We start from the raw sequence: 18,937 nt of genomic DNA, 5'->3' as shown, positions 1-18,937 counted from the left end.
ACTTGTTCTGTCATTTCTAGTAGGTTATTGTGGGATGAACTTTCACCAACATACGGGACAGGTACGGAGGCGGGCAGGCAGTGTGCCAGTACCATATTGTCCCCAGGCCATCTTCCTGGTGGAGTGATGAGGATCAGAAGGGCTCCCTGCCTGCTAGTGTCAGGTAGCCAATTAAGGGGAGTTAAAGGACTATTAAAGCCTATTGTCAGACGCAGACTGTAATTTTCCAGCACTCCAGGCAGGCTTTGAGGCCCTCTCCACTTGCCTGGCCATAGCTGCGGCTTGGGGCAGTATAGCAGAGGTGAGATGTAACAATTTTTAAACTTAAATGGCAGCCCTAGAGAGGGAGGGATAGAGACAGGAGAGAGAGAGAGACCCTGAAAGAAGCATCCAAGAAGCTTTCCAGCTAAGAGGCTGAGAGAATTCCAGCAAGCCAGGAGGGGCACACCCTGCTGTAGAATTCTACATCCACACTTATACAGCAGTGAATCAGAAGTGATCCACTGTCTTCAACTGAACTTTTAACCAAGAGAGAAAGCTACAAACACCTCAGGCCTGCAACCTACGAGAACTTGACTTCTGAGAGAATTCAACAGGTTTACTGTGATCCCCACCCAGCACCAACCACCCCCGCCCCCCCACCGAAACCAATCCCCACTTATAATCACTTACTGCTTTTCCTCTCTATCTGTCTCGTGTGTGTGTGTGTGTGCACGCAAGCGAATACATTGCAACAATTTCGGGTTAAGGCATAATGATCAATAAATAATTGATTTTCTGTTTTAAACCTACAAGAAAACCGGTCATTGTTTGTTTATTTTGACAAATAAAACACAAAGGAGTTAAGCCCTAATAACAAAGAAAAGCTTGCTGAAGTCAGGTGGGAGTTGAACAGTGGAAACCACGCAAACCCCTCACCATGTGGCCATAACAGTGCTGAGTCCATTTTTTAATCTAACAATTTAAGGAATTGGAGAGAGGGTCCCTCAAGATGGAGGCGCTTCTCTCTCTCTCACCTGAACTGCAGGGTGCTGCTCCTTCCAAGCTGGAGAGCCTACTATTGGTGAAAATGACTGCCAGGTGACTGTTTCCCGCACAGTGCGGGGTCATGATCCTTATTTAACCCCGACATCAGGGTCCGGCCCCAAAACCCTACCCTGAGTTTAATGAAGTCTTAATAATGCATTAGAAAAATCACTGTATGATCAGACAGTCAACATGATTTTACAAAAAGGAAATAGTGTTTGAAAAACTTATTTGAGTTCTTTGAGGATGCAACTAGTAGGGTAGATAAAGGGCAGCCAGTAGATGTAGCATACTTGGATTTCCAAAAGGCATTCAATAAGGTGCCACATAAAAGGTTAATACACAACATTCAGGCTCATGGAATTGGGGGTAATATATTAGCATGGATGGAAGATTGGTTAATGGACAGGAGCAGAAAGTAGGGATAAATGGGGCATTTTCAAGTTGACTGGCTGTAACTAGTGGAGTGCCACAAAGATCAGTGCTGGGGCCTTTGCTATTTGTAATATAAATTAATGACTTAGATGAGGAGACCAAGAGTAATGCATTCAGGTTTGCTAACAATACAAAGCTAGGTGGGAATGTAAGCTGTGAAGAGGACACAAAGAGGCTGCAAAGAGATATGGACAGGTTAAGTGAATAGGAAACAAGTTGGCAGATGAAATATAATGTGAGGAAGTGCGAGGTTATTCACTTAGGTAGTAAAAATAGAAAAGCAGAATATTTTTTAAAAGGCATGAAACTTTTAAATGGGTAACGTTTAGAGAGATTTGGGTGTACTTGTACTAGGAACACAAAAAGATAGAAATCACAGAAAATTTGCGACACAGAAGGAGGTCATTCAGCCCATCGAATCCGTGCTGGTCGATGAAGAGCTACCCAGACTAATCTCACCTTCCTGCATTAGGTCCATAGCCCTGCAGGTCATTGTTCTTCAGTAGACATCTAAGTACTTTTTAAATGTGATGTGAGTTTCTGCCTCTAACACACTTTCAGGCAGTGAGTTCCAGGTCCCTGCCACCCTCTAGGTGAAAAAATGTTTCCTCATCTCCCCTTCTTACCAATTACTGTAAATCTATGCCTCCTGGTTTTTGACCCCTCTGCTAAGGTAAATATGTTGTCCCTATTTACTTTATCTAGATCCCTCATAATTTTATACACCTCAATTAAGTCACCTCTCAGCCTCCTCTATTCCAAGGAAAACAACCCCACGCTATCCAATCTTTCCTCATTGCTAACATTTTCCAGTCCTGGCAACATCCTTGTAAATCCTCTCTGCACCTTCTCTAGTGTAATCACATCTTTCCTGTAATATGATGACTAGAACTGTACACATTACTCAAGCTATGTTCTAACTGGTGCTGAATACAGTTCTAGCATAGCCTCCCTGCTCTTATATTCAATGCGTCGACTAATAAGGGAAAGCATGACATATGCCTTCTTAACCACCTTATCGACCTGTCCTGCTATCTTTAAGGATCTGTAGACACACACTCCAGGGTTCCTCTGTTCCTCCACTACTCAGTATTCTCCCAATCATTTTGTATTCTCTTGCCTGTTCCACCTCCCAAAATGCATTATCTCACACTTTTCCAGATTGAATTTCATTTTCCACTTAGCATGCAGGTACAGCAAACAATTAGGAAGGAAAATGGCAGGTTGGCCTTCATTGGTTGGCAAGGGGTTTGGAGCACAAGAACAAGAAAGTTGTGCTGCAATTGTATAGGGCTTTGGTGAGACCACTCCTGGAGTAATGTGCACAGTTTTGGTCTCGATATCTAAGGAAGGATATACTTGCCTTCGAGGCAGTACAGCGAAGGTTCACTAGATTGGTTCCTGGGATGAGAGGATAGTCCTATGATGACAGGCTGAGTGAATTGGGCCTATCCTCTCTGGAATATAAAGGAATGAGAAGTAACAGCTAAGATTTTGAAGGGGCTTGACAGGGTAGATACTGACAGGTTGTTTCCCCTGGCAGTGAATCTAGAACTTTGGGGCATACCCTCAGGATAAGTGGTCGATCATTTAGGAGTGAGATGAGGAGAAATCTTTTCACTTAGAGGGTTGTGAATCTTTGGAATTCTCTACCGCAGAGGGTTGTGAATGCTCCATCATTGAATATATTCAAGGCTGAGATAGACTGATTTTTGGTCTCTTTGGGGGAATCAAGGAATATGGGGAGTAGGCAGGAAAGTGAAATTTAGGCAGAAGATCAGCCATGCTTATATTGAATGGTGGAGCAGACTCAAATGGCCATATGGTCTACTCCTGTTCCTATTTCTTATGTTCTTACTGCCCTCGGTCAGAAACCTGGGTCATGATCTTGGATCCTGCCCATGCATTTTCTAATTGTTGCATTTATCTGGCCCTGCAAGGACTAACTTGCTTTGGAATTAAGTTTTAAAAGCTAACTACAGTTGACCTAGCACAACACCTTCCAAACCCACAACCTCTTCCACCTAGAAGGGCAAGGGCGCAGATGCATGGCAACACCACCATCTGCAAGTTCCCCGCCAAGTCACACACCATCCTGACTTGGAATTATATCGCCGTTCCTTTACTGTTGCTGGGTCAAAATCCTGGAACTCCCTCCCTAACAGTACATGGATGGTAGCGGTTCAAGAAGGCAGTTCACCACCAACTTCTCTAGGGCAAGTAGGGATGGGCAAGAAATGTTAGCCTTTCCGGCAATATTCACATCCCAAGAACAAATAACAAAAGCAGCTGGATAAATTATATTGCCTAGGCCAATACAGTATTCATAAATGAAGACATCTGTGCCAAGCTCGGCCGACAACGGTGCCTCCATCAGGATACATCTCCAGCTTCCAGCTTGAGGCTTCTCCTGAATTGAGTCCACTTGAGGTGTCTATTTTATGAGAAGGTGCAGCATAGTTGCAGGGAATAAAAGAAAGTGCTCTGCCATCCCCTTTTCTCACCAGATTTAGTAAGAAGTCATATAGAGAACTGCACAACAAAATCAATATTGGTGACCTTAGAGCATGGAAATTCACTTAGGCCATTTTTAAAGAATCAAATGGGGGCAGGGAACAACATTTGTGCCTGAGCATCACAGTGCTATACAGCACAGCTGGTGAAAATTGGTCCGGGGATCTCCCAGTCTGTGGCCCAGAAATGTATAAGACAGGTCACTGATGCGTCGTTGGCCAGGGCCAGCAATTATGTGAACTTAGCCTGTGATGATGCCAATCAGAATCAGGTTCGGTTCTCTGGCTGGCTTCCCACAGGTCCAGGGCATCATCAACTGCACACACATGGCAATCTGTGCATTTCCAGATCAACCATATTCATGAAATGCAAGGGCTTCCATTCCATTAATGTGCAACTGGTGTGCAAACACAAAAAGGTATTTCTGCAGATGTGCACGTGAATCCAGGGGAGCTCCCATGATGCTTTCGTCCTGCGGTAGTCCAAGCTCCCTGACGTCTTTGAACCTGTAAACACACGGAAGGGGTGGTTGCTGGGTGACAAGGGATACTCCACTTAAACCGTGGCTGATGACATCTGTCAGAAACACAACCAATGAAGCCCAACAGTGCTACAATGAATGCCATTTGACCACTAGATGTGTGAGCAAACAAGCCATCAATATGCTGAAGATGCATTTCAGGTACCTAGCAACAATGAATGGGGAAAATGGGTAAGTGGTGAAAACTAATAAAATTTATGTGATTCTACTAAAGAACAGAAATAATGTTTTCTTATACATCCATGTGCATTTCCTTTTGCAACTACAAAGATTTACTCTTCCTTTTCCTACCACTCCTATGTGGAACAACCCCTGTGGCTACAATAAAGGTAGAGGCAGGCTGCTCAGATCGCAGATCTGACTGCTGAGATGCTCTTGGCCGACAAGCTCTGTGTTTTGGAGCCCTTGCGGGCCTCACCAAAGACTGCTCCACCTGCACCTGTGTCATCAGGACATGAGGCAGCATGTCAGGTACAGACTGGGAGGGGGAGGGGCGGCAACAGGTGAGAGGTAGAGCACTTATCACAGCAGTATGTAGCTAAATATGCAGCTGTACTCACCTTTCCTGACCTGATTCAGTCATTAAAGCACTTCCTGCACTGAATCCAGGAGTATGTCACAATGCTCTTGTTGCAGACCGCCTCAGCCACCTCCAGCCATGCCTTCTTTGTTGCAGCAGCAGGCTTCTTCCTCCCATTGCTGGGGATGCGTATCTCTCACTGGCTCCTCATTTCCCCCAGCAGAACATCAAGGGAGGTGTCATTGAAGCGGGTTGCAGCCTTTGAGCATTCTAAACCCGTTTGTACACTTCCAAATCTAAACTCCTCCAAATTCCATCTTCAGATTGACCCTTTAAATACTGAAGATGAGGTCACTTCATGTGGGTTCTCATTATGCCCGCTGTCACGTAATCGATGCCAAATCCAGAAGTAAAATAATAATGAGCTGGCTGTGTTAAAATCCTACTGACAGGACGTGCTGAACATATTTCCAGGTTTCCCACGTGACATTGGACTCCCTCACCCCCCACGCCTGCACTCCCAACTTGCCTCTGAGTCAAATAATCTCTAATGATGTAAATAATGTCTGTCTTGCTTGTGAAAGGGAGTCTAAGCTTGTGTGGGCTGTGAGAGTTGGATCCAGGTGATCAGAAGAACTAGTGCTTTCCACGTTCTGTCCCCTTAAGGAGCTAAATGGCACTAATCTAACACAAAACTTGGAATCAGAGTGACCTAAGAAGTAGTGAATCAGCAAATGTATGCTGTGTGTCTAAGATGATTCAGTATCTAGCTTAATATGGACAATGTCCCAGACACTGCAATCGCTATCCCTGGCTATGTTCTGTCCCACTGGCAGGACAGACCCAGCAGAGGTGGCGGGACAGTGGTCTACAGTAGGAAGGGAGTTGCCCTGGGAGTCCTCAACATCGACTCCGGACCCCATGAAGTCTCATGGCATCAGTTCAAACATGGGCAAGGTTACCTCCTACTGATTACCATCTACCGCCCTCCCTCAGCTGATCAGTCAGTACTCCTCCATGTTGAACACCACTTGGAGGAAGCACTGAGGGTGGCAAGGGCACAAAATGTACTCTGGGTGGGGGACTTCAATGTCCATCACCACGAGTGGCTCGGTAGCACAACTACTGACCGAGCTGGCCGAGTACTTAAGGACATAACTGCTAGACTGGGTATATGGCAGGTGGTGGGGGAACCAACACGAGGGAAAAACATACTTGACCTTGTCCTCACCAATCTGCCTGCCGCATATGCTTCTGTCCATGACTGTATTGGTAGGAGTGACCACCGCACAGTCCTTGTGGAGACAAAATCGCGTCTTCACATTGAGGATACCGTCCATCGTGTTGTGTGGCACTATCACCGTGCTAAATGGGATAGATTTCAAACAGATTTTGCAATGCAAACCTGGGCATCCATGAGGCACTGTGGGCCATCAGCAGCAGCAGAATTGTACTCAACCACAGTCTGTAACCTCATGGCTCGGCATATCCCCCACTCTGCCATTACCATCAAGCCAGGAGACCATCCCTGGTTCAATGAAAAGTGCAGGAGGGCATGGCAGGAGCAGCACCAGGCATACCTCAAAATGAGGTGTCAACCTTGTGAAGCTACAACACAGGACTACTTACATGCCAAACTGCATAAGCAGCATGCAATAGACAGAGCTAAGCGATCCCATAACCAATGGATCAGATCTAAGCTCTGCAGTCCTGCCACATCCAGTCGTGAATGGTGGTGGACAATTAAACAACTAACTGGAGGAGGTGGCTCCACAAATATCCCCATCCTCAATGATGGGGGAGCCCAGCACATCAGTGCGAAAGATAAGGCAGAAGCATCTGCAACAATCTTCAGCCAGAAGTGCCGAGTTGATGATCCATCTCGGCCCCCTCCTGAAGTCCCCAGCATTACAGATGTCAGACTTCAGCCAATTCGATACACACCGCGTGATATCAAGAAACGACTGAAGGCACTGAATACTGCAAAGGCAATGGGTCCTGACAAAATTCCAGCAACAGTACTGAAGACCTGTGCTCCAGAACTTGCCGCACCCCTAGCCATGCTGTTCCAGTATAGCTACAACACTGGCATCTACCCGGCAATGTGGAAAATTGCCCAGGTATGTCCTGTACACAAAAAGCAGGACAAGTCCAACCCGGCCAATTACCGCCCGATTAGTCTACTCTCAATCATCAGTAAAGTGATGGAAGGTGTCATCAACAGTGCATCAAGCAGCACTTGCTTAGCAATAACCTGCTCAGTGATACTCAGTTTGGGTTCCGCCAGGGCCACTCAGCACCAACCATCTTCAGCTGCTTCATCAATAACCTTCTTTTAATCATAAGGTCAGAAGTGGGGCTGTTCGCTGATGATTGCAAAATGTTCAGCACCATTCGCAACTCCTCAAATACTGAAGCAGTCTGTGTAGAAATGCAGCAAGGCCTGGACGATATCCAGGCGAAGGCTGATAAGTGGCAAATAACATGCGTGCCACTCAAGTTCCAGGCAATGACCATCTCCAACAAGAGAGAATCTAACCATCTCCCCTTGACATTCAATGGCATTACCATCACTGAATCCCCCACTATCAACATCTTAGCGGCTACCATTGGCCAGAAACTGAACTGGAGTAGCCATATAAATGCCATGGCTACAAGAGCAGGTCAGAGGCTAGGAATCCTGCGGCGAGTAACTCACCTCCTGACTCCCCAAAGCCTGTCCACCATCTGCAAGACACAAGTCAGGAGTGTGATGGAATACTCTCCACGTGCCTGGATGGGTGCAGCTCCAACAACACTCAAGATGCTCAACACCATCCAGGACAAAGCTATATCGCCGTTCCTTTACTGTCGCTGGGTCAAAATCCTGGAACTCCCTTCCTAACAACACTGTGGGTGTACCTACCTCACATGGACTGCAGCGGTTCAAGAAGGCAGCTCACCACCATCTTCTCAAGAGCAATTAGGGATGGGCAATAAATGCTGGCATAGCCAGTGACGCCCACATCCCATGAATGAATAAACAAAAAAATGTGGAGTGCACACAGATGTGCATATTTGGACTAGTATTGCAACCTTCATTAACATTAACAGCTGATGCAAAGTTGCTGCAAGGCAGATTCAAATACATTGGGTATCTCTCAAGTCGCGCTCTAATCCCACATCAAGTAGGATAGACAAGCAATCATGAAAAGTGTTGTGATATTTAGATAAGAATTAATGAGGAGCCTCACTTGTAGCTGTTTGGATTATGTTGTAGAAACAAATCTTTGAGAAGTATTTAAATTGGAATGAAATACAGGCTCGTCTTTCTTTTATTTAAAGCTGCGGAGCATAAGTCAGGGGAACAGAAAACTTCAACGCTGCCTTATCATTTTCATCTTTATTGGTTTTGGACAATTTCTTCTCCAACTGAGCATCTGTCAGCTCAGTTTCAATGATCAAATACAGTTTATATTTCTGGTGCTTCACCCTCCACTGGAACTTTTGACAGAAATCACACAAAGATGTGATTGAGGGAAATGCACCAGAAACAATGAATGTCTCTATCTCTTCACACAGAATGGGAAGTCCAACATTAACCATGAAGCTCAACATTAAATGTGAAAAAACTGATAGAGCAACAGAACAAATGGCATGCACATCAGGAAAAAATTGCAGCTGAAGCTGCCTATCAAGATATAGCCTTATGTGATGCAGAAAGGGTAGGTTAGATGGTCCTCGCCAATGTATCTTTGAAAAGAAGTGATTTTTCTAGTTGATTTTAACTTCTCCATGCTTTATAGCATATTAGATTAGATTAGAGATACAGCACTGAAACAGGCCCTTCGGCCCACCAAGTCTGTGCCGAACATCAACCACCCATTTATACTAATCCTACACTAATCCCATATTCCTACCAAACATCCCCACCTGTCCCTATATTTCCCTACCACCTACCTATACTAGTGACAATTTATAATGGCCAATTTACCTATCAACCTGCAAGTCTTTTGGCTTGTGGGAGGAAACCGGAGCACCCGGAGAAAACCCACACAGACACAGGGAGAACTTGCAAACTCCACACAGGCAGTACCCGGAATCGAACCCGGGTCCCTGGAGCTGTGAGGCTGCGGTGCTAACCACTGCGCCACTGTGCCGCCCGCATATGATGACTGCTTGATGAAAAACCCATCTCGAGAATTTCCTTCACTAAGTATGTATCTCCTATTTGCTGCCCTATCAACAGCACAGCAGTGTTAACATCTGAGGCGAAGCCTGTAGTCTGAACTACCCTGCTCCCTAAGGTGAGCATATGTAGGCAAGAATCATTGCAACACACATATAGGGAAAGAACAGTGGTGGGAAGAAGGAGATTAAAATAATAAAGTTAATGAAAATTTGTCTGTTAAAACCGCAAAACTGCATCACGATTTTGCACAGAAAGACAGCTTAAGTAAAACTGATGTACATCGGCTCACTGCAAGTGCAGACAGGCAAATAGATCCGTATCTTTTGTAATCAATTCAGCTTGTCAAACATGTAGACAACTTCAACTCATTCGTCTTGGGTTGATGAAAACTAAAAGTAAGCAAAGACATGTACGAAAGCATTTTTAAAACAGCTTTGTCCTACAATATTAAGATATAATTTGAACCATTTCCCAAGTCTGTCTGATCTTGGATTTATGTCAATGTATAGAGACAGAGAGGGATTAACCCTTATAGCACCACAGAAACACATGACACTAGTTCTGCAACTATTTAAAGATCAGAAATTGCCAGGATATTCAGTTTAGTAATTGATATGATGTTTCCAAAGCCAAAAGCCTGATTAAAGGAAGGATAAAAGTGCTCCATTTATTAGGCTGGCAAATAAAGATATATTGATAGGTCTGAAGTACAAGTACAGGCAGGTCACTTTTGCTTTACATCTATGGGACAATTCACATCAGTGTTTCACTTAAGAAGTCATGCCTTTATCCTTCCAGATAATGAAACAGGAATCATTAATAATATGTTGCTTGTAATGGCTTCTTTATACTGATTTACCATTGTAGCAATTTTACAGCTCGCTTTTGTGAACAGCATTATTATAAAGACTTAAGGACAAAAACACATTCCTAGCATATGGGAAATTAAACTGCTTACATGCTGCCCTATGTGTTACTCAGTTCTCCTTCATTCTTCCTACAGCAGCTTGCATTCGGTGGCACTGCTGGGACAGAGAGCTACCGGCCCGCTGATTGGCCGGCAGCTCGATTAGGTGGGACTTCCCGCCTCAAGCAGTGGAAGTTGCGGAAGCAGGTTCGCCATCGACTTTTCAGTCGGTGGACGGCTCCCATCCGCCAAGGATAAAATCCCGGCCACAATCTCTTTGTGTCCCAAGGGCTCCAGCAAGATTATGCATGGTGTAGTTATATGTCTAATACATATTGCTAGAATTGCTCAATTGAGTGCTTCAGCCTATGGTATCCAAATCTGATGTTTGAGGAGTTTGAAATTATGCTCAAAACTTGTAGCTGAAAGTTCCTTTAAGCACGTGCTGCATTTGTGTAGTAACTGCAGACACAAAACCTGTGAATATTCTGAACACACCTGCATGGCCCAGAAAGAAGTGTGGGGTTACAGTTTCTGCAGCCAGCTGTTGGTGCCAAGGGGAAGCAGCTCAAAAGTGACCGAAATGTCAAGAAGGATCAGGCTTGTAAATGCTAAATAATTTTAAAAGACAGAAAATTCAAAAAGATCATTACAGCAGATGTGAATCCACTTGGAGAAATTAAGGTGGAGAGAGACTGTTGTAGATTCGATTCAAGAAAAAGATGAAGAGAATATAAGAACAAAATTAAGGTGAAAGCGAAAGGAGAGAGAAAGAGGGATTAAAAATAGAAAAATACAGGCATCTTATGGTCATGCAATTTTGAACGGCAACTGAAACATAAATAGAACAATGCCTTTATAAAAAGGATATGATCCCCTTGCTCCACTTTATCACTCTTCCTATTTGTGATTTTCTCAGGCTATGTCATAAACTAATTATGACCAAAAGATTAGACAGACAACCTGTCCTCATTCCTCCACCAATGTCACACTCAACCAGCAGTTAGTAGGTGTGTAGGAGTTGCCCAGGTACAATTTTTTGGCTCTATTGTTGGGAAGTATTTGTCTCCCACTTGTCATTTCCCTACAGTGAGACATCTGAGATAGGAAACTGAGCGGTGTGGTGATGGGAGTGAATGAGATAATAGTGGGGTAAAGAATGCTTGTGGGCACAAACTCCCATTCCACCACTTCAACAGAACCATGTTACAACACCAGCTTGTTTTGTAATGATACCAAGTTTACTTTTATGAAGGGAAAACTGAAGGATGATAGGACTCCACAAACGTAGTTAAGAGCACATCATGAAAGATTAGTTTTGCACAAGGGTACCTTTCTGATATATGAAACAAAGATCTTACATTTCGCAAATAATATTCAACCCCTCCACTCCAGGCGAATATTGGAAGACCTCTGGCTAATAATGCACTTGGATAATAAAAAATGTAAAAAGCATTCTCTACAGTGCACAGCACAGCTCTCACTGTCGGCAGCAAGAATGTACATCTCTCTAGAATGACGAAGTATAGACTTGTCCTGGAATTGAAGCAATATTAGACAATATGGGACAACTTCCCAATAACCTACTTGACAGAATCACCACTGCCCTCCCCGACCACATCCCTGGTCTAGAGACCAGGCAGGATGATTGAAACAGCAAAAGAGCAGCAGTCGGTTTCAAAGTCTCACTGGGGTCGGTAACCAGCCCAACCCACCTCCCTGCCCATTTGCCCCCCTTTCAACTCAATTCCCATCAGGCACAATGCCACCCAAGCCATCACACACCATATACATGTGTAGAATATTAATGCATGAAGATAATCATAGAATCTTACAGCACAGAACGAGGCCATTGGCCTGTTGTGCCTGTGTTGACTCTTGGAAGGAGCTATCCAACTTAGTCCCACGCCCAAGTGTTTTTACCTGTAACTCTGAAAATTAGATCTAACCAGTGATTTAACATGACTTCTTTGTTTTTGTATTCATTGGCCCTATTTACAAAAAGCCAAGTATCCTATACGATTTCTTAACCTTACCAGCTTGCCCTGCCACCTTTAAATGTTTATGAATATGCACCAACAGGTTCCTCTGCACTTGCAGCTCATTCAAAATAGCACCATTTAAATTATACTGCCACTTCATGTTGTTCCTCCAAAAGTGCATCACTTCATACATATTCGCATTAAATTGCATCTGCCATGCTCCTGCTCATTTCACCAGAGTGTCTCTATCCTCCTGAATTCTGTTACTATCTTATTCACTAGAGTTGCCAAGTTTTGTATTATTAGCAATCTTCAAAATTGTACTCCCTGTACCAAGTCCAGGTCATTTATATACCAAGAAAAGCAATGGTTCTAATCTGTTAACTAATTGAATCCCTTTTGTAAATAACATAGTTACAGTTCATTCTTTCTTCTTGTTTGGGTGCTTCTTTAATCAATGTTAGTGACCGGATTAAGACTGAATGTAAAAGATTGTACAGCTTTTTAAACAACTGTCTGCATCTGTCCCAGGTTCATTATTGGTTACATGCATTTCTTGAGATGCCTTCTTTATCATATACAGACTCTAAGCAGTAAGTACTATGGTTACAAGAGTACTCAGTGCCGAGGTATTCTGTGACAAGTGACTTTCCTTCTGACTCTCTAAAGCCATTCCACCACTTACAAAGCACAAGTCAGGAGTGGTACACACCACTTGCCTGGATGACTGCAACTCCAACAACACTCAAGTAGCTCAACGCCATCCAGGACAAAGCAGTTTCATGACTGGCATCTACCACCTTAAATATTCACTCCCTCCACTACCAGCAGCAGTGTGTACCATCTACAAGGTGCACTGCAGCAATTTGCCAAGACTTCTTAAACAGCACCTCTCAAAGTTGTGACCTGATCACCTAGAAGGACAAGAAGAGCAGCAGGAGCTTGGGAACACCAGCACCTCCAAGTTCCCCTCCAAGTCACATGCTATCCTGACAAGGAGCTATACCGCTGTTCCTTCATCATCGCTGGGTTAAAATCCTGGAACTCCTTACTTAACAGCACTGTAGGAATACCTACACCAAACAGATTACAGTGGTTCAAGAAGACAGTTCATCACCACCTTCTCAAGGGCAATTAGGAATGGAAAATAAATGTTGGCCTCATCAACGATACCCACATCCCGTGAATGAATAACATTTTTAAAATGAGCACAGTACACTGCCTGAGTTCAACATTTTTGTTAAAAAATTATCACAATTTTTTGCCTGGTCTGACCTATAACAAAATAATGTTTGAAGAATTACATTCGCAACTTAGTAAGAATCTAGAAAAACTGGTCTAAGTTAAACCAAATAGCAGTATCACCCAACAGGTATCGTCCATCTGAAATGGAAGGCAATTACTTGTAGATCTGAAATGGAAGGCTGCACCCCAACCCAAGTTGTTCCAGTACAGCTACAACACTGGCATCTACCCGACAATGTGGAAAAATGCCCAGGTATGTCCCATCCACAAAAAGCAGGACAAATCCAACCTGGCCAATGAGCGCCCCATCAGTCTACTCTCAACTATCAGCAAAGTGATGGAAGGTGTCATTGACAACGCTATCAAGTGCCACTTACACAACAATAACCTGCTCCCTGATGCTCAGTTTGGGTTTGGGCCACTCGGCTCCTGACCTCATTACAGCCTTGGTCTAAACATGGACAAAAGAGCTCAACTCAAGAGGTGAGGTGAGTGTGATTGCCCTTGATATCAAGGCAGCATTTGACCGAGTGTGTCATCAAAGAGCCCAAGCAAAACTGGTATCAATGGGAATCAGGGGGAAAATTCTTCACTGGTTGGAGTCATACCTAGCACAAAGGAAGATGGTTGTAGTTGTTGGAGGTCAATCATCTCAGCCCCAGGACATTGCTGCAGGAGTTCCTCAGTGTACTGTCCTAGGCCCAAACATCTTCAGCTGCTTCATCAGTGACCTTCCTTCCATCATAACATCAGAAGTGGGGATATTCGCTGGTGATTGTACAATGGTCAGTACCATTCGCAACTCCTCAGATACTGAAGCAGTCCGTGTAGAAATGCAGCAAGACCTGGACAACATTCAGGCTTAGGCTGATAGGTGGCAAGTAAAATTCATGCCACTCAAGTGTCAGGCAATGATGTCTCCAACATGAGAGAATCTAACCATCTCCCCTTGTCATTCAATGGCATTACCATTGCTGAATCCCCCACTATCAACATCCTGGGGGGGTTACCATTAATCAGAAACTGAACTGAACTGAAACTGATGGGGCAGCCATATAAGTACACTGGCTACAAGAGCAGGTCAGAGGCTGGGAATTCTGCAGCAAGTAACCCACCTCCTGACTTCCCAAAACCTGTCACCATCTACAAAGCACAGGTCAGGAGTGTGATGGAACACTTTCCACTTGCCTGGATGAGTGCAGCTCCAACAACACTCAGGATACTCGACACCATCCAGGACAAAGCAGCCAGCTTGATCAGCACCCCATCCGCCACCATAAACATTCACCCCCTCCACCACCGACGCACAATGGCAGTAGTGTATATACAAGGTGCGCTGCAGCAACTCACCATGCCTCCTTCGACAGCATCTTCCAAACCCACAACCTCTTCCAACTAAAAAGACAAGGGCAGCAGACGCATGGGAACACCACCATTTGCTAGATCCTCTCCAAGCCACACACCATCCTGACTTGGAAATAATTGCTGTTCCTTCACTGTCACTGGATCAAAATCCTGGAACTCTCACCCTAACAGCACTGTGGGTGGACCTACACCAGATGTACTGCAGCGGTTCAAGAAGGTAACGCACCATCATCTTCTCAAGGGCAATCAGGGATGGGCAACAAGTGCTGGCCTTGCCAGCAATGTCCACGTCCCATGAAACAAATGAAAAAAAAAGCCATTTCCAACAATCAGTATCATGCTGCTGAACAACATTAACAAGTTTCCAAGAGTTCACAGAACATATTGGGGCTGAACTCTTTGAGATGATCTTTTGATTTCGCCTAACTCTTTATGAAATAAACATGGTACAATAGTGGGGGGAAAGGGAGGAAGAAAAATACTTTTCTGTCCTTTGCTTGTGTTAAGTGGAAACAAAGAATTATAGTGTATGATAAGCACAACAATACTAAGGAAATATGATGAAATAATAGTAAGGAAATATATTAACTGTTTTACCTATTGTTACCAGCAACATTTCCCCCCACATTTACCTGCAGACATGAGCTGATTCCTTAAAAGTGAAATAATTTCTTCCAAGTCAAAGGGTAGAGGCATATCAGGGTTTCCATTGCACCAGTGAGGACGACATTCTGGCTGCTCATCAACTGGTAGATTATTGGCAAGTCTGGACTGACACCTGGAACGAAAACACAAGAGTTGTCAAAAGTACAAAGTTAAAGCAATTTCGTCATTGTAACCAGATCAAAATAAGTTATATAAGGACTAAAGTCAAAAGAAACTTTAAAAAATAATTGCTTATTAAAGTAATTCAATCATGAAACACAATCTAAAATATCAGGGAGATAAATCCTTCATCTTTATAGTAACAAACTTTAAGCTAGTTTTGAATTCATTAAAAATATTTGCCAACTGTTATTGCAAGTCAAGCATGTCGTTGGAAAACAAAGAGCATATTGTTGCACAATCCCCTGAAGCAGGTCTGGCTTATATTGTCTTATACATGTTGTAATTTTCTCATCAGCGTCATTAAGTTGGGGGATAAAAACTGTTTTAACTTGTAACTTTTGACTTTGGTTCTTCAGTAAATTACTTAATCTGACAGAAAAGATCTTTATTCAATTGTAAGACATTTGTCTTACATGAAATATACGAGACCTATGTTAACATGTCAGATTTATTAAAAGTATTTTGAAAATAGCACAGTTCAAAAATTTACTTTGTGACTTGATAACCCAAGATGAAAGTCCGCTACAAAACAGATCTTCAAAGCTTTCTCATTAGAATGCAAAGGATGTGGTGTATTTCTTTTAATCACAGACTGTGATACTGCGAAAGCCCCAGCTGTAGTACTGTAATCTCCACAGCATCAGAGATTAGAAGTCAATTTACTTCAGTCTATTGAACATCATGAATTAAATCTCATATTCTTTGCTCCTTTATGACAACTATATCTCTTCAAAAAAATTAATGCACAAATATGAATTAATCAATATTTGAACTGTCATGGATAACTGAGTTTTAAAACAGGCAAATTATAGAATAGGACTGTTACTAATATAACTATATGAACAGATGCATATTTAATACTGTGTGTACATTTAAAGTGACTAGACAATCAGTTTTGTTAAGTGTGTCTAATTGCTTCACAAACATCTACACGATTTAGTCTAGCGGTACATTACATGGTGAGCACAGTATTAACATATAACATACCAATACATCTTCAGTAGCCTACATCATTTCAGGATAATAGCATCTGTTAACATGCACTAAACACTATTATGTAGCACATCACTTCATAAATAATAAGATTATCCGACCTCAGGGCCCTGAAAAGAGTAATGTGTTTAAACATTCTCATTATTTATTTAAAACAAGAATTAAGGGAACAAAAGCTATGTAGGACAGCTCAGTTACTATAAATGACTGAGTGCATAGCAGAAGTAAAATTGCAATTAGAACACTTCTATGTCTGGATAAAAAAAGAGAACTTCATACAATTTTTCGGGCATTTTTGAATTCTTTGTTTTTTTAAAACCAGAGTCAAACCATTGTTGGAGGAATCTTAGGGCTGGTTGCAATACTTACGAAGCTTAAATTAGCTATTTTTGTTAAGGTGTGGGTTAATTAAGGTTTATGAGCAGTCAATAAAAGGTTAATGTAAAAGGGACAAGATGCCTTTCAGCTCAGCATCACTGCGCTAAACGACTTCAACATTGTGCTTGGTCTTCAACATCGTGCTTGGTCTTCAACATCAATAGTTTTTCATAGCAAAGCCATTCATGTGACTTCTAAAGCTGTGCTATCTTTTTCAGATGGCCTGTAGTTCAAAATTATTACAAATTCAAGTCCACACAACAAAAATTGATCCAATTAAGTGTTTTTACCAAATCAGCTACATCCTTTCTTGTTACAAAGTTGTTTCCAGTTTCTGTAATAAAAAGGGATGCCTGGCAAGTATAGTGCACCATTTGTATGCTCACCTCAGAGGTGAAGCTAATGGAACAGTATGGAGCTTTATAACAGCTCTAACAAATAAAGTACAGAATACTTGTCTGAATAGCTGTGGTAGCAGTTAAATGCTGGGTAATTTTTGCAAGGACAAACCTTTATAAATAATGCTGTAGGCCAGTATCCGGCAAAGTGCTAAAATAATGCCAAACGTATCATTGGAATCTTCTTTTGGGCCTCCTTATCTCGAGAGACAATGGATACGCGCCTGGAGGTGGTCAGTGGTTTGTGAAGCAGCGCCTGGAGTGGCTATAAAGGCCAATTCTGGAGTGACAGGCTCTTCCACAGGTGCTGCAGAGAAATTTGTTTGTTGGGGCTGTTGCACAGTTGGCTCTCCCCTTGCGCCTCTGTCTTTTTTCCTGCCAACTACTAAGTCTCTTCGACTCGCCACAATTTAGCCCTGTCTTTATGGCTGCCCGCCAGCTCTGGCGAATGCTGGCAACTGACTCCCACGACTTGTGATCAATGTCACACGATTTCATGTCGCGTTTGCAGACGTCTTTATAACGGAGACATGGACGGCCAGTGGGTCTGATACCAGTGGCGAGCTCGCTGTACAATGTGTCTTTGGGGATCCTGCCATCTTCCATGCGGCTCACATGGCCAAGCCATCTCAAGCGCCGCTGACTCAGTAGTGTGTACAAGCTGGGGATGTTGGCCGCTTCAAGGACTTCTGTGTTGGAATACCGACAGCTAAATGTCTGAAAGATCCACCAAAGCTTCAAGCAAGAATAAAGTTGGGCTGGATTGTGGCATGCTGAAAATATAATGGCAGTGAGCCAATTACAGCATATTGAAAGGCTGGCAGTATAAAAGTGGGTATGCAACTCTGTTTATATACATTAGGAAATGACAGTGCCATTTCTTAATAAGATGAATGCAGTCTCATAGTTACATTTAAAGGACTCAGAATTACAAGATCAGCCGTGCTTTACTCCCCTGTGTCAGACAGAGCATGATGCAGCACCTCAATACAGGCACACCTTTTAGCCAGTCTCATTGCACTGGAATGACAGCATGAGATTACGCTGATATTTTAAATGCAGTGGAAACACTCTGCTCAGCTGACAAGTTAAGCTGCTTAATGGCTAAGCCTATACCAACTGCAACAGGCAGACTGGCACTGGCAATGGTAGAATCTGCATGGTGGGGACCATGATATGATTTAACAGCACACTAATTATAACCAAGCTAACAAAAGGCAAACACTTAGGAGCGAGACGGAATGGAAATAATAGGTTTTGTATAATACGGTCATCATCTGTCCTCAACGTGACAAGACACTACATATGCAATCAATTACTGACTAAAAAAACCCAAGTATTCTCATACACACACACCAATCACTTTAAGAAGGGGTCTTGCCCTCACCATAGCTTTTTAAAATCAAACATTTACAACTTTTGATCAACTTTAACTTCCTTCTGTTTTTCTTTTCCATTAAGTACTGTTGACTTTAAAAAAAAAGTTTAAATAGTAAGGATCACTGGGGATCTTGGCCAGTATGAATTACTGAGCTCAGTCAGCAGTGTGAGAGAATTGAATGAATATTAGCCAAGATACAAATGCTAACCGAGGGTACTTCAGTGATCTTGTATTTCTAATGGTGTACATTTTA

The 18,937-nt window shown here is 43.0% G+C and overlaps 1 protein-coding gene across 5 annotated transcripts in view; it reads right to left on the bottom strand.

The window, feature by feature from the left end:
- Positions 1-18,937, bottom strand: part of fto (FTO alpha-ketoglutarate dependent dioxygenase) — a 465,612-nt gene that overhangs the window by 18,848 nt on the left and 427,827 nt on the right. For 2 of the 5 annotated variants that reach the window (XM_068049464.1, XM_068049463.1), the window contains exon 9: positions 15,339-15,484. In XM_068049464.1, coding sequence (XP_067905565.1) covers positions 15,339-15,484 — 146 coding nt within the window. Of the gene's footprint in view, positions 1-15,338; positions 15,485-18,937 lie in introns of those variants that run through there. The other 3 variants (XM_068049471.1, XM_068049472.1, XM_068049467.1) reach the window with 3 other exon arrangements.

The sequence above is a fragment of the Heterodontus francisci genome, chromosome 17 (genome assembly GCF_036365525.1).
Source record: "Heterodontus francisci isolate sHetFra1 chromosome 17, sHetFra1.hap1, whole genome shotgun sequence".
NCBI classification, from domain to species: domain Eukaryota; kingdom Metazoa; phylum Chordata; class Chondrichthyes; order Heterodontiformes; family Heterodontidae; genus Heterodontus; species Heterodontus francisci.
The sequence above is the reverse complement of the archived record's forward strand: the minus strand, read 5'-3'. Positions and strand labels throughout refer to the sequence as shown.